Source organism: Dendronephthya gigantea, unplaced genomic scaffold (genome assembly GCF_004324835.1).
Source record: "Dendronephthya gigantea isolate DGI-Jeju-01 unplaced genomic scaffold, DenGig_1.0 000010F, whole genome shotgun sequence".
Taxonomy (NCBI): Eukaryota; Metazoa; Cnidaria; class Anthozoa; order Malacalcyonacea; family Nephtheidae; genus Dendronephthya; species Dendronephthya gigantea.
The window spans coordinates 2205154-2221142 of record NW_021163020.1 but is presented as its reverse complement, the minus strand read 5'-3'; the positions used below and the strand labels follow the sequence as shown (position 1 = coordinate 2221142).

Below are 15989 nucleotides of genomic sequence, written 5' to 3'. Positions count from 1 at the left end.
AAAAAGGCCCTCGATTAGTTACTTAGTCAAATTGTCACCATGCAAGCTGATCGAGTAGGGCTCGTATCCATGACTTTTTTTCTTACTCGATATCATATCGCGCGGTTGCATGGCTCTGGGGACGAGGATGTACTTAACGTAAAAAACAATCATTTAAAAGGAGATGAATACATTAACTAACTTAGTACCTATTTGAATCGCTACAAATGTAGCCAGCGCTAATGGGATTATAAAGGAGAGAGAGATCTGTTTGAGAATCCAGAAACAAAATCCCTCTATGAGCATAATCAGTGCGCATGTCAGCAGAAACACGACCATAGTATCCAATCTCCCACATTGCTGGCACGCGTTCATGATACACGGGGAGGCATTAACGCTGAAATGAAATGAAAGATTATTAGTTGAGTTAAATCACTTTTTCGAGGCAACAGTTGTAACAGTTTATCTGTTGAATCTTCCATTGCCAAGAATAGCTATAATTAAGACCATTACAAACGTTTAAAATAGTTTATCAGAAAAGATGAAAAGATCAATAATGATTGATTAATACAAAATCGATTTTCATTTTTTTTTCGCTGTAAATTTCAACTTCAAAGCAGATTTTCCCCTACAGTGCGACTGGGCTAGAAATCTACAATATGTGAACTTTTCTGGTCACGGAAATACAAGTCTATAGAGTGAATACTATTGTCTGCCATGCATGATTTTAATAAAATAAACACTAAACATGACTTAAGAGTCCCGATTTATTCACTAAACTTCATACTTCATAAACTGAAACTACGGAATAATATACGCGATACCTTCTAAACGCATCGAAAATGAGCCCCAAAAGCAGGAATGATAACCCTTTGACCATTTTAACAGGAAACGCAGAAGTATATTGTATCCAAATAAGTCTTGCTTTGTCTTATAAACCAAAACATAACATGTTTGCTGAATTTGCAGGATTTTGCGATTTTCTGGTCCTAGCAATTTTCCGGTTTCTAAATTTAGTCAGAGAAGGCTATAAAAAGACCAATCTTTTTATAGCCCTTTTGCTAAAAATAGCACAGGTCACTGTAGGTCGTTTTTCGTGACGTCAGGCAAGAAATTTTGTGTTCAAGATATTAAAAGCCGCTCTGTTTGACTCTGTTGCCATGAAGGCATGAATATCAATTTAATCGGGGAAGGACAGTAAAGTGTGTTTTGTCATGCAATGAAAGGTGCTTTGTGACTATGTTCATCTTTACGCGAGGTTTATAGAAGCCTCTCATGTTTCTTGCCAAGATTTCTACCACCTGACATCCTTTCTTCGCACGTCTTCCTTCAAACTTATCTTAAAATTATCATGATATGTGCTGTAGTTTTAAAATAGCAAACACTTGTTTTGATCATTTCCGGGCAGGCTGGCAGCGTGAATTTAACGCGGGGTTTAACGCGGCCTTACCCGGGGCTGCCAAATTACTTTTTCAGGACTGGCGAGATTGCAGGACCATAAAGAATATCGCCGGTCAACATGAGTTACAAAGTTCACTATAAATCAGAAACACTGTTTTGTGGCCAGAAAATATTATCGCGTATCTTAAAATTCAGCCTGTAGAAACAGCCTTCAGGGTAGATAACTAAAGTGCTAAGTTGCTAACCTCGACTACGAGTACACTCTGACTCAGTACAGCGTTATTAATTTGTTCAAAGAATTTCCATTCATGTATGTTTAATATTTCGTGCTTTACCTCGTCAATTCTTTTTGCAGCAGACCATAGCCTTCGTAGGCAAAAAATTATATCAGTTGAACATGTAAACAACGAAAAAATATATGTAATAAAATAAACCTATACTCCGTCAAATGGAATCGCGATAAATGACCTCTCTAATGCATACGAAAAAGAATAACCGCGATAAGGAATGAAAACAATTCTGCGAATGTCTTTCTTTGACATTTATGACTATTTTTCAAAGACCGCAAACTACTTGTTTTTACTCGGTAATAAAATATATATGGGAACAGCTGCTTCGGTGTCTTGTTTGATTCATAAGATATAATATATATGCGCATAAATTCATAATGCTATGTCATTCTGATAATTGACAATATCAGTTATATGCTAAATTGAAATCCATTCGCATCTTGCCATAGATCCGGCTGAATCCTGATAGTTTTTGAAAAAAAAGGCAGTTTATTTTGCATCCACCTGTGTGTTCTCTGCAGGCGAAACAAGTATCTTCCATAATTTCATTTCTAACTATTTCTAGTTGTTAATTGCTCAAACAAGTAAACGGAAGTCGGAATGGGATATCTTAATTCCTAACATCTTCATTGTTTGGAGTTTGGACCACAGTGGTAGAACTAAACATCCGTTTAGACAATTTTGAGAGATGGGAAATAAAAACGACAATTTTTATATTCGTGTCCAGGCCACCGGTTTTTTGGCCGTCGTTTTGGTGCGAATTTCAAGATGGCGACCAAAACAAGTTTCTTGTTTATAGGTGCTTGGTTACTGTAAAATATTGAAAATACCTTTAACCTGTAAGTTTGATGATTTTAAATCGGCTTTAAAGTTTAAAACAGCACCTTGACAGCTAGTTACAAGATGGACGCGGTGATCGGAGTAGAACCACAGCTTAATGCTATCGTTAAACAGGTCTGTTTTATATAAATACCGACTTAAAATACTGTTTGTAAATTTGATTCACAAAGTATGTGATGAAATTGATAACCGATTGTGTTAGTGTATTAATGAAATCGGACTGATCTTGGTTATCAAATAATACCTTTTTTTCCCTCTTTAGTATATGGAATACATGAATTATGTCTCAGCGGCAGAAGCTTTTGAGGAAGAGTTGTCGTCCGTAGGAAAATCTGCTTCAAGTCCAGTAACCTCCATTCACGGTGACCGAAAAAAGGATGTGGGGGTATTGAAGTTTGTGTTATTATATATTCAATTGTGAATACTTCCCTAACGTTATTTTTCACTCCGATTTTGACCGTAAAGGCAGACTGGAAAGTTTGCAAAATGTGCAAAGGAGGCTAACCTTTCGCAAAAATATGTGCATATGAAATTTTGAAAATTGCGCAGATAAAAAATTTTTCAGGTTTGGTCAGCGCACAAAAAACGACCACAACATGGCTCTTAATCTGCATGCTAATGGCACACAGTGGCAAATATACTATCATACACTTTTAAATCATATCCAGCTGTTATTAACTTATTATTATATAGGTTGTAATGAATTGCTGCGCATATGCGCTCAGTTTCGTAAAATGCGCAGATGCAAACGACCGAGGGTTTAAAGTGCGCAAAGGAGAAATCCTTTGCGCAGTACAAACTTTCCAGTCTGGCGTAAAGCCGCTATAATTTAAATTGTACATGGAACTGCTGTCTTTTATAAATTTTCTTGTTTCGTGGTAATGAAATGATGATATGCCTTTGCTGCAGGAATCACTGTTGAGTTGTTTCGCAAGTGGAAACTACCAACATTTCTTTAAGTTGTGGACAGCAAATATCTCGTCCAAAACGCTGCATGAAGATGTTGAGTGTCGGAAACTGGAGTTCAATTTACGTCTATATTTTGCAGTTTTTCCATTGGTTAATAATATGGACAAAATGGTATGTTCCTCCTGAGATTTAAGAAAAACTAACCATTAGACCTTTCATTAGGTTTAATACAGTTTCATATGTTTTACCTGCCGTAGAATAGTCCAGTAATTTGAGTAAACACGTTTCGCGAAATAAATTGCTATGGCATTAAACGTTTCTGGCTGTACTTGTTTCAGTTCACAATTATGTTTCTTGACAGTTTGTATGTTTCTTCTTAGGAAATAGAAAGAAGGAAAAAGCATTTTAAAACATATTTAGAAACAACTGGATCTTCTCTTAGTCAATCTGAAGAATTTCTTCCATATTATGCATTACCATTCATTCCAGATGTTATGAAACACCCATCATTTAAACCTCTTTTCACTGTAAGCAATGCCATTTTTAGTGTATTTGATTTTATCAGCTATTTCCCCTGAATTTCAGCTAATATTTGACTTGACTTGTACATGCCCAGTCTCTTGAATAGGAAAAACTATGATTGCAGGTTGGAAAGTTTAAGGCTAAAATTTCAAGCAATCTCCTTTCATAGTTCCCACTATCCATCCAATGTTTGCCACACTGATCTATATATATTATGATGTATAATTACAATATCAATGACTGGGAACAGTTCAGCTGCTGGAAGATTGCATATTGTCATCTCATAATGCAGTTATTCTCCCTCGTGTTTTCCCCTTTATCCAAATTCATATTAATCATAATATATTAAATCATATAACTTGACCATTCTGTTAGGATTCCTGGAGAAATGACCTCCAAAAACAGCTAAAAGATTTTTTGTCAGAGCAGTTGAAATCTGACGAGAAACCAGAGCTTTATAATCTATATGTATCCTTCAATTTAAAAAAAATTAAATTATACCATTCATTCTGGAAAACGATGAAAAATAATAGACAGTTCAAGGCACAAATTGCGTGGTTCTCAAACATGTAGTAATCATATATTTTGTACAAAGTTTTCTTTAACTGTGTGTGTAGAAAGCACGACCAGCGATTATCGAAAAAGGTGAGTAGAGGATAAAATAATAGACGGAAATATTTCGGTGAATACAAAAACTCACGTAATTGCCGGCACTTTTCCGTAATTGATAGTTTCGCATAAAAATTTGTCCCAAATTTGATCGTATTTTTAGAACGTCAGCAATATAACGACCATATCAAAGTTTTGAAAAACCAGCTCGCCGAGGCGGAAACCAAATTGATGAGTTACTTTAAAAAGTTTAGCCAAATACAGGTATGGTTTGTCGACTAATCTCATGATAGGAAACGGATTAATTTATCCGTCGGGTGGGATGGGAAAATTCTTAGCATTTTTCAATGTTATTTCAAGGGAGACTATCATAAGCTAATTGGTATTGCGGCTGAATTAGTCGACTCGTTGGAGGATACAATTCGGGGTAAATTGGTACGTTTAGTAAAATTGTACATTCTATAAATGCTGCTCATGTGCTCAGTTCGGCCTCGTAGCCAGACGCCTTATCGGAAAACAGAGAAGGTTGCATTCAGGTACTATATAGATATCAGTGGCTATGAATATCGTGGTTGCTTAGGGATGGGGTAGTAGCGCACTGCTTGGGATGGGGGCTTACTTTTCTCAGGTACATTGTGTTGTGGAGACTAGTTGTGCCGGTTATCGGAGACAAAGTCAAAATGGCTGAAATATTGTTTCAGATTTCTTCAGAGTATATTCAAGATCTCTGCGCCCGGCTGTTCAACGCTCCTATGCAGCAATCATTGGACATTAACAAGCCAGGAATGGTAAAATCATATTTCTATTTCAACGAAATGAAACACTAAGAGGTACATTTTACTGAGGCGTATTACAATTTGTTTCGTTTGTAGACTTCCAATATGCTGCGAGCCTCGATTGCCCAAACTAGTCTAAGGTAAACAACAACAACCTGGCCCTGGGGGAGATTTTATCAAATCTCTATTAAATTTTTGGTAAATTTGTCAGTGTGAAAACACTCGATCATCCTCATTTCTTCTCATCTCAGCGGTATGGACAACTTAAATCATCAACCGTTGGACTTTGAAAAAATCAAAAACGACTTGACGAATTTACCGGAACGAAAGAAGGCATTTTTACTGCAAGCTTTGAGATGGGTTGGTGTAGACACTTGAAATTATGTTTGAACTGTTCTGACAGCAAATGTTTTGAATTCAGAAGCTGCCTATACCTAAAACGTTTCACAACTGAGATGAATGATATTTTTCCTTTGTCTAGCGACTTACTCGCAGCCCAGGAGAGGAACTAAGACACTCAACAATGAGAGCCTACATTGGCAATGATTTGCTTGGTTGTGCTTTTCGTGGAGAGTACCAGGTAAAATTATTTTGCTGTTACTTGCCAAAGGACCGCGCAACTGCACGTGCTAAACGAGCTAAAATTCAATGATTTCTCGTTTATTGGCATCGACAGAAAAGGTTTTGAGTGTGTCCCAATAGTTTTTAAGCGTGTACCGACCTTCACAAACGATGTCGAAACTCGCCGTAGACAAAGATATGGTATTTTACTACATTTGTTTTGTTTTCAGGACACATTAATTGAGTTTCTTCAGTCCTCCAGCGCGGTCGTGTGTCAGTATTTTGCAGGGTTGTTAAATACCATGGCATCAATGTCTGCCGGTGGGTGAAAATTAAAAAATATAAACAAACTCCCGTCAGTTCTACCCAGCTGCACTTTAAGCTCAGAGCATTGCTATGTATATTGATGGGTTCAATGCATCTTTGTTGTTTAAGTTTCAATTATTTTTTTCCATACACAGGAAGAAGCTATTTATCCCAAAGCGTCAAGTTAGTCGAAGCTTTGCAGAAGACTTTGACAACTGAGCCAAAAAATTCGCTCACGAGTGAAAATATTCTTGGATGTCTGCAGAAACTGAGTTTGAGGTAAGGGCGGATCTGATCTCATAATAAACTGGATTTGTCATAAAAGACCTCCGACCCGTATTCAAGTTTTACTCAATCCATGAATAATAAAATCACTTTTAACTATCCATGCTCAATCATAGGCGTTCATCACATGCCCCAACATTCGTAGAGGAATTGCTCAACTTCAACACGTCCTCGTTATTTATTACTTTAGACGTCATCTTCAAACACAGATGATTGAAAGTGACCTCGTTTCCTGGCTAATTGATGCTTTAGAGGACCATGATTCACTTTCGGATTACACTTTAGAGTATTCTGTCGCTTTGCTGATGAATTTGTGCCTGAGGACGTCCGGTAATTTACTGTATTTCACTGCGAAAATTGACTTTTTAACTCCATTCAGCAGCAAGACAAGAAAATGTATTTATTCCGTAATTTAGGAAAGCAGAAGTGTTCAGATGATGCCAGCCATATTTTAAGAGTTTTAAGTGACCTTTTGGGCCACGAAAACCAGGAGGTATTAATTCTTTGATTTGTTAATAATTCGGACTTTATCAACTCATTTAATCTTTTATACCTGCGGTTATCTTGCAAACAACTTGTGTTTTTTTCCATTGCTTATATATAGATCCGCCCCTACGTAAATGGATCACTTTACAGCATCTTGGCGCTGCCACATGTTCGAGAAGACGCCAGAGAGATGGTAAATATCTTCTAGTCTCTTTCACACCTTGTTCAGGTGATCCAATGTTAGTTTTAGATGCGGGAAACTTCGTACTGTAGTTTGACAAGCTGTGTTCAATTTTGAGGGGATGCAAGAAATTCTGGAGTGTTTTCTTAAAGACGAAGACGTTGACATGCAAAGACAAGTTCAGTTTATCATCAAGCAACTAAATCTTGGTATAAAAAACCTCCTAACAAATATTGCGGCCAAATTATGATTCAAATGTCCAAGTCAGGCGAATTATGTCACGACCAATGGCAAGTTCTCGTTGTTCTTCAGGTTCCGACGAATCTCCGATTAATTACGATGTCGATTCCGACGACGAAGATGATGACATTGACGAGGTAAAGCTAGATTGCTTTAATTTTCATTCCGGGGACTACGATGGATAATATGGTTCTTTTTTCGGCTTTTTAGGAAGGTGACGCAATCGATGAAGAGCTGGATAAGCAGGAAATTCTTGAACCAGGATCCAACGAATTAGCTGGAGAGGAATTATTGGAGAGGGAATACCTGATTGTGAGTTGATGAACCTGTTAGTTGAGAATACAACAAGTGATTCTGGCGAAAGGAAGAACGAATACCAATCGTTTGATAGACCGGGACGTTCCATGTCAATTTTAGGATATTGGTAGTCCATAGCCTAATCAATTATGGTCTTTAGTAATATTTCTTTTTCTCTTCTTAGCTTCCTTCTGACTCCAATAATTTCTTGCGAAAATCGCGAAAAGTGAGTTACTTTGCGACCTGTCATATTTTATATTCATTTATTTCATCTCATTGTCACTTCTCCAATCTTGTTAGAATCACCTTCTTTTGAGCCTCGATCAGCCACTTAGTCGACCAGTAACACCAGGAAGCAGAACTGGCGACAATAAACATGGTAAGAGAAGTCGGACGACTGTAGAAAGTGCTTATGATAGACTACAATTCTTCCTCAACATATGGAAAAGGTCTATTCTTTCCCTCCCCTCCCCTCCCCCCATCTCTCCTTGAAGCTTTACACCAATCGCAATACACGAAGACTTATAGAGAGGTTACTAAAGATTTGATTGGTCATTTCCAGATAATATACCTCGACCGGCAACTAATGTTCTAGTTCAAATACCCGAAAGTATTTCGCCGCCAATGTCGAGCAGTAGACCTGGGGCTTCGTCAAAACCAGGTTCATCCAGACCAAGTTCTGCTCGGTTAAACTCTGCGAAGCCGAGCACTGCGGATCCAAACAAAAACAGACCGCGGTCAGCAAAAGGTAAAGGTTAAAGGAATCTTTCATTTACGGAGAAAGGGAAGTTAGTAAATGAGGTTGATAGAATTTTAGCTGTGAATACTGTAATTAGAATTGTGAGAACGAATGTGAAAATGGTTTATTCTATCATTACTTTTTTAAGAAATGTCCGAAAGCCACGAAGAAGCGATTAAGGTGGTAAGTGTTGTCCTAGCTTGCTTTGAATGTGCTGATGAGAATGCACCAGATGTTTTTCGTATGAATTCCAGGTTGTGTTGTTGGTTTATATGTGATATACCGGAATTTTTAGGATAAAAATTACGCGGCAGAACAGGAGGAGAAGATGGAAAGACTGTTGCAAAACAGGTGTGTGGATTTGTCTTTTTGGTCCACGTGTCTTGCAGTAACATGAAATATTTGTGCAATTTTAAAATGATCTCTGAGTTCTCACGAATGCTCGCACAAGCAGAGCTACAAGCAGGTTTTCTAGTCCGTTGCAATGTTCTCTCTAATCCTTTTAACCTAATAATGGTCTTTCTTTATTTTTTCCAGCGCTCTTACGCAAAGTGAAATATTTGGAACGAAAAACAAACTGCGTCGGTCACACGATTCACGTAATAACTCGCCAAGATCTGGACCTCAATCTATCCCACCGTTGACCCGCTCTATCTCTCCACCACCCCCCAAATCCACAAGCAGACCAGGTACGGTTCAATGCATGGCCCTGTCTGTCTCCATACAAGTACAGTATAGCATGGCATGCTTACCAGTCCCCCCCCGTCATAATACTGAATCGTCTTTAATAACATACACCTAAATTTAAATCATAGGATCAGCCAATAGGGCTCATAAGAAGAGGTGACGTCATGCAATCTGACGATTAGTGATTGGACGGTGAGTACCTGTTTGTTTCCCGATGTAATGAACGAATACGAATCACGCGATACTAAGAACACATTGAAAAAAAGTTCTCCGGGCTAAAACCGCAATCTTTAGAAATTGTTTTTAAACAGTGGCTATGAAAAGGCGATATCTCGTATATTATAATCGCATTTTATCGTTTTGAATAAATATTAAATCAAATAATCTTTTACATTTAAATTACTGTATAAAAAATAAATGTAAATATTAAATTGAAAATTATATGATATCCCTTTTCCAACACGAATGGCCAAACTTTTTTTATTCATATTATTATATTGGGTGTTCATATATCCTACAAAAATATTAAACTCACTCCGAGGTCCAAACTTCAATTCAAACATTTATTCAGTTGTTTCCCAATAGTTACGTGCGCAATAAACAACTGCACACTATGGGCAATAAACAACTCCGCATCGCTTAATTAGGGCTGGGGTGTATATTCATATATTCATGTCAGTTGTATACCGTTGGAACAATAGCGTACAAAATAAATCAGTCGGGTATGAGACGAATATATGAATCTACACGTCAATTAAGCTTCTAGCTACGAGCCTGCTTCACACATGGTGAATGGGTGATAATCATTGATCACAGAACAACCCTTACTGTCCTCAGTAGAACCGTGCATCTCTCACACTATTTATTACTACATTATTATTGCAGTTTAGATGCTATCTGTGGGGATGATCCACATTACTGTTATTAGATTGCTGTTCTCTATCCCTTGCCTCGATTTGTTTGGCTTTTTGATAGAGTACAACGCCCAGGGTCACTATCATTGTTCCCAGTCCACTGAGCCACGTCACGTGGTTCGCGAACACCACAACGGACAACCAGATAAGCAAGGTTCGTTTCACTGTGTTTGCGACACTGTAAAGAAATAGCATAATTGTGTCAAGAATATATATGTCTGGAATGTTATTACCAGATCCAATAGAAGTGCAATATTTAGCCCTAATTTAGCAATGATGGAGAGCACGTTGTCACAGAATACCTAACAGAAGTGGAACTCCTGTACTTTTTTCGTAAGTGTGATTCGTCACTTAGCAAGTGCATTTTTTTGAGGCTGTCACCCCCCTGATAATGTCCAAAATGAGCCCATTTTTAGTATTGGCAGGGGGGTGACTACGTCAAAAAAATGCACTTGCTAAGTGACGAATCATGACGAATCACACTTACGAAAAAATAGTATAGAGTTCTACTTCTGTTAGGTATTCTGTGACGTTGTGCATTGCGTTACAAAATACAAACCTGAATGTTATGGGAGATATTAGCGCCATTAAACCGTACGCCGTGACACTTTGAAGATAAAATGAAAAACTATCCAACATTAAAATTCCAACATAGAAATAATCTGGTTTCTCAAAGCTTTTTTGGAAATCCTGAAAATATTACAAGATTTAGGGCAAAGTTAGAAAACATGTACAACAGATACTGAATCTTATATTCGGAGGGCAAATCACGGCATATTTGGATATAGTATATTTCCATGTATAGTATAACCTCACGTATAGCATATTCCCACTTGGCAAGTTTGGAGATATCATAGGGTTGATCACATTAATGCATGCATCAATATCAACTATGACTTACAGTTGTGTAAACCCAATACGGTATCTGCATTAGCAGCGCTGCGGCTCCAGTGTAGAACTGGAGTTCTGGTGGGCTACAACGATAATTGAAATAATTTTCAAATCCAAGTCCAGGCCATGCTAAAGAAATCTCTCATATTTTACCTGTATGATGCTTCACCGGAAAGAAGCTTCTTGGAAAAAACATTTTGAATGCTGGAAAAAGGACGTTTAGTTCGTAAATAAACGGCAGTGTTGATGCTAAAATTTGCTTCATTTTAAAAACAGGCGAAAATAACTACTAACCAGTCCATTATGTTGTTTAATATAGCAGCAACAAAGCCGATTGTATTAAAACTAATTTCATTGGCTGAACACAGCGATAGACCAGCCATGACTGGGATAAGAGAAAACATAACTAGAAGACCAACTTTTTCCCCTGAAGAAAAAACATGCATGGTCACAGGTGAACCAACTTAAGGCCAGCCCTACCCGGGCCATGTCGCAGCTCTCGGAAGCTTTCGTCCAATTGGATAATGCTTTTCTATTCTTTCTAAAGAACGAAGCTATGCTATTGGTTGAAACAGAAATGTATTGTAAAGTTCAACCAATGAAAATCATTCTTGCGAGGAGCTGCGACACTAAGGGTACGCCGCAGGGTACGCTTTAGGCCTCTCACACGTTTTTGCAAAGCTGTTCTATTGTTTTTACTATTGTTTTTAGTCCCCCACATGGTGTGAGCCAAGATGGCGTCGTAAACCTTGAAAAGGCGTACTCTTTATGGTACGCGAATTCAATCCTTTACTGCACATTAAATTATAGTTAACTTTATATAACCAGTGTGGACAAAACAATATCATGAGAACACGGTTGGCGGATTTATATACTTTATAAAGGTGAATATCTGTAAGGTATTCTCTTGTACCATTGCACGTTACTTACTGAGGATCATAAATGAAAGAATTACTGTGAATAATGGAGCAGAAGCCTTCACTGTTTCTGTAAACGATGCTGCAACATGTTTGAGGCTTATCAGCGAGCAAACCACAGTTCCAAACCTACATTGATATAATTGGTGAGTACGATTTTTATCATTTAATATTTTTCACACACAGTAGCATAGCTATGCAGTCTGACAATTTCATCACACTCAACAGTATGCTAATATTTTGATGTGTTCATTGACCGTGTAATGATGACTTAGCAGGACTAAATGGTTAGGCACTATCGATACATATGTAAAGGAATAGAAATGCACACATGTTGTTCCTGGTTGGTGCAACTAGGAAAGAACAATGTTGCGCTGCACCCCACAAACATGGTTATCAACATGTGAAGTTGAACTGTGAATAAAACTTAAAGGATGAGAAGTGGGAACCTTTCAGCCAGGTTGAAAAACTTCTATGAAGTTTGCTGTGTTGTTGTGAGCTATCTGAAGTGATCAGTTTCAAGGGGCAAGTGGATCAGTAATCTAATGTGAAATGTGACAAAATTACAAAAAATAAAGCCATGTACAAAGGGGCTAATGAATTGCTCACCTCAGTACACCTAGAATTGACATGTTCCTAAGAAAGACTAATTTCTTTCCCACAATGCCAGTTCTCCTTGCAAAACAAGGCAACCCATATATTGTAATTCCACCAAATATCACAGGCATTAGCATTTGGGTTCTTCCAAGATGACTTGGGTCTCCTCCAAGCATTGTCAGTATATACTTATTCAAAACAATTGTGAAAAAGCTAAACATATACCATAGTCCAAGCAGTGTTGCTTGCTTTAAAAATAGATTGGACTTGCTTTGAACACTCACAGTGTCTTCAATGTATGTTTTTTGGTTTTCATATGAGTTGAGCTGAATAGTATGATTCTCATGGTGGTGAATATGCTTGATTGTTGGTGACATGACTTTGTTCCTACTCTATATATTTTGTTATCGTTTGAATGATTTTAAAACATATATGATCTTGATACTTCAAGCTGTTATTTCCTTTGCATATATTGATTCTGTTCTATATTCTTTGATTGGATGTATTCAAATCATTTGTTGTCAATATCAACAAGGTGGTTGTTCAGCTGTAAAATTAAAAATTAACAGATTTAAGTTGAAAATATGAATGGCTTAAAAGTCTTAAACATTACAGCATGCATTCCACTATCACAGTAATTCTCCAGACCATAATTACCACTCATAAAGCACCTCCCACAGTCCCATGTCCCCCACCCCTCTAAACTTTGAAGAGATGTTAGATTGTTTTTACAGCTGAATTTATTTATCGATTGTCCCCCACCTGTATTAGAATAACACTATAGACCCATTGCAATATATAAAAATGGCGCCGAATTCTTTGGAAGAATTCATTTACAGTAAGTTGATTGTTTGAAAGGAAGTTTTTTAATATGTATTAATTAAAACGTATATTTTTCAATTGGTCTACAATTACATAAAAAACCCGACAATCGGCAAAAATAAATTAGCTGCTGCAGCAATCAGAGTAGTCTGAAAACCAGTATAAAATTAAAAGTTTAAAATACTTTAACCGGATAATATAAAATTGGGTGAAGTCGATCGTTGTAGCCCATACCTTTACAGTAAAATCCGTCGATCAGTCGATGATCTTTTCAAATACCTTCAATAAATTACTTATCTCCCAAATGAAAAATCAATGTTCCCAACGAGAAACCCTTTCGTGTTGTACTCTCTGAAATGCTACAAAATTTAAATGCATCATTTACAAAGAGACATTCAAATTGGAACAAAGGTCTAAAGAAATTATTTCTAGCGAATCCTATCCAAAAAAGAACATCTTTGATCGTTAATTTTTTCCCACTGAAAATACGTATTTTTACGAATATCGACATCCAATCGCGAAAAAAGTCGAATGATAACAAATGGCGCAAATGGCTTCTTTTCTCAGGCAACATCGCCCGGCCAATCACAATCATTCGACGAATGTTGGCATGTTGCATCCTATGGTTGCCGAGTTGTAGCAAAATTCAATACAGGCAATTTATATGCAATACACTGTTAAAATATTCAATAAACTCATATAATATTCAATAATCACAAAAATGTTCAATATACCCCTTTGTGTAACATTGTGTAACTGCGTTAAATATTCAATGCGACAGGCGAAATCTTCACTAAATTACACTGTAAAATATTTAACTCGGCAAAAAATATATTCAATAAAATCTCGAAAAATATTCAATAGCTTTGGAACAGCGGTCAGTAGCACCCCCTCTGCTTTACTTGGCCTTTTCACCAAGCGAAGTGTTATTTCAAACATGGCCGAACAAACTTTTGAAAATGAAGAAAATGACAACCCCTCATGGATCGATGTTTTTAACGGAGTTGATCAGTTACTGCAGATGATTAACGAAAAAGTCGACGATGGAAGGATATCCTTTCATGAGGCTTCTTTAATTTTCAACAAGCTTGAGACAGCTTTATCAATGGTTGTAAATCTTACCACATTGGATATCGATTTAACAGAGAACACTAGACTTGTACTACTGCAGCTTTCCCAGTGTTTGACAGAACTACACAACTACTGGGCAACTAGAATAGCTAATATAAGACGAGCGACAGTCACTCTGCCCAATTTAAGAATTGAAAATGTCAGCATGTCAAGTGATCCAGGTAGACCATCTCTATCTATACCAAAGGAAATTCTTGAAGACCTAAGGAATTCTGGGTACTCATGGACTGAAATTTCGAAAATTTTACAAGTATCGAGATGGACTGTACACCGTAGGGTACGGGAATATAATTTGCAACACCTTGACAGATTTTCTGACATATCTGATGATGAACTAGACCAGCTAATCATGGGCTATATATCGAGACATGGCAATACCACAGGTGAATCCTACCTTATTGGCTACATTAGATCTCAAGGTATTCGTGTTCAGAGAGACAGGGTACGTTCTTCCCTAACGCGTGTTGATCCTGAAAATACTGCCCTTCGTTGGGCATGCGTAATTACTAGGAGAGTTTATACAGTTCCAGGACCAAATGCTCTCTGGCATATAGACGGTAATCATGCTTTGATTCGATGGAAGTTTGTGGTGCATGGGTGCATAGATGGTTTTTCCAGGCGGATAATTTACCTTCTATGTGCAGACAACAACCGGTCCGACACTGTTGTGAATGTTTTTGCCGCAGCAACTGACGAATTTGGTTATCCATCCCGAGTTAGAGGGGATCACGGAGGGGAAAATGTTCAAGTAGCAAGGTTAATGGAAAGAGAGAGAGGTGAAGGGAGAGGAAGTTTTATTGCTGGGCCATCGACAAGAAATCAAAGAATAGAAAGATTATGGAGGGAGGTATTCCGTTGCTGTCTATATTTATTTTATTGCATATTCTATGCCATGGAGGAAACTGGTGTCCTTGATTTGGACAATAATGTCGATCTATTTCTACTGCATTATGTATACTTACCGCGAATTAATCATTCTCTTCAAGAGTTCGCAGCAGCCTTTAACAATCGCCCCATGAGAACTGAGAACAATTGGAGTCCAGAAAAAATTTGGACAAATGGAATGATAAATCACGCCGTTAGACAGCTTTTAGAAAGGCATGAAATTGAAAACATTGAACTATATGGCGTTGACTGGAATGGTCCTATTCCTGCCGAAAATCAAAACATTGTGGAGGTGGAACCACCGAACTGCCCATTTCCAATTGAGTACCTTCATCAACTTCAAGATCATGTTAATCCGCAACAAGAATCAAATAACTATGGTATAGAACTGTTTACACAAGCGAAAGACTTTCTGAATGAACTGTTCGAATAGCAAAATTGTTAATGTTAGTGTAATTTTTGCAGTTTAAGCTTCGCGTTTTCCGGAAACGGCAAACGGCAGGGCCTGTGCCTAGGGTTTTCGGAAAACGGGTCCATTTGCTCTTTATTGCATGCCTTTGTCGTTACACGTATATCGTAAACTTAAACATTCTAATATAATGTGAACATTTAGTCATCAACGGCTCATCAACAGCTAACAAAATTAGGCAAGCAGAATACAAAAATGTTTTCCAGATGCCACAGATGTAGGATTGCCTTATCGGATTATCTATGTTGAAATTTA

At 37.5% G+C, this 15989-nt stretch overlaps 3 protein-coding genes across 4 annotated transcripts; 2 read left to right on the top strand and 1 right to left on the bottom strand.

The window, feature by feature from the left end:
• Positions 1-2433: 2433 nt before the first annotated feature.
• On the top strand, positions 2434-10062 carry LOC114518052 (lisH domain-containing protein ARMC9-like). Of its 2 annotated transcripts, XM_028537959.1 has the most exons (28): positions 2434-2624; positions 2773-2895; positions 3420-3590; positions 3800-3946; positions 4317-4409; positions 4559-4586; positions 4714-4814; positions 4911-4985; positions 5252-5338; positions 5423-5466; positions 5578-5686; positions 5808-5906; positions 6118-6208; positions 6349-6472; positions 6669-6808; positions 6895-6971; positions 7083-7157; positions 7264-7354; positions 7458-7522; positions 7596-7697; positions 7867-7908; positions 7983-8061; positions 8245-8430; positions 8570-8604; positions 8717-8772; positions 8959-9110; positions 9237-9300; positions 9994-10062. In XM_028537959.1, exons 1-27 carry the CDS (start codon positions 2574-2576, stop codon positions 9266-9268), a joined length of 2475 nt encoding a protein of 824 aa, XP_028393760.1. In that variant the 5' UTR covers positions 2434-2573; the 3' UTR covers positions 9269-9300; positions 9994-10062. The 2 variants fall into 2 exon arrangements, with proteins under 2 accessions (XP_028393760.1, XP_028393759.1); XM_028537958.1 differs by lacking the exon at positions 9994-10062 and having other exon boundaries at positions 9237-9470.
• On the bottom strand, positions 9564-13846 carry LOC114518060 (solute carrier family 35 member E2A-like). The gene is made up of 8 exons (XM_028537970.1): positions 13484-13846; positions 12440-12974; positions 11844-11959; positions 11208-11340; positions 11067-11117; positions 10924-10996; positions 10582-10712; positions 9564-10200 (listed from the first exon to the last, which is right to left on the bottom strand). Exons 2-8 carry the CDS (start codon positions 12802-12804, stop codon positions 10002-10004), a joined length of 1068 nt encoding a protein of 355 aa, XP_028393771.1. The 5' UTR covers positions 12805-12974; positions 13484-13846; the 3' UTR covers positions 9564-10001.
• Positions 13847-14186: 340 nt separating this feature from the next.
• LOC114517950 lies at positions 14187-15698 on the top strand. The gene has a single exon (XM_028537803.1). It carries the CDS (start codon positions 14187-14189, stop codon positions 15696-15698), a length of 1512 nt encoding a protein of 503 aa, XP_028393604.1.
• Positions 15699-15989: the final 291 nt, after the last annotated feature.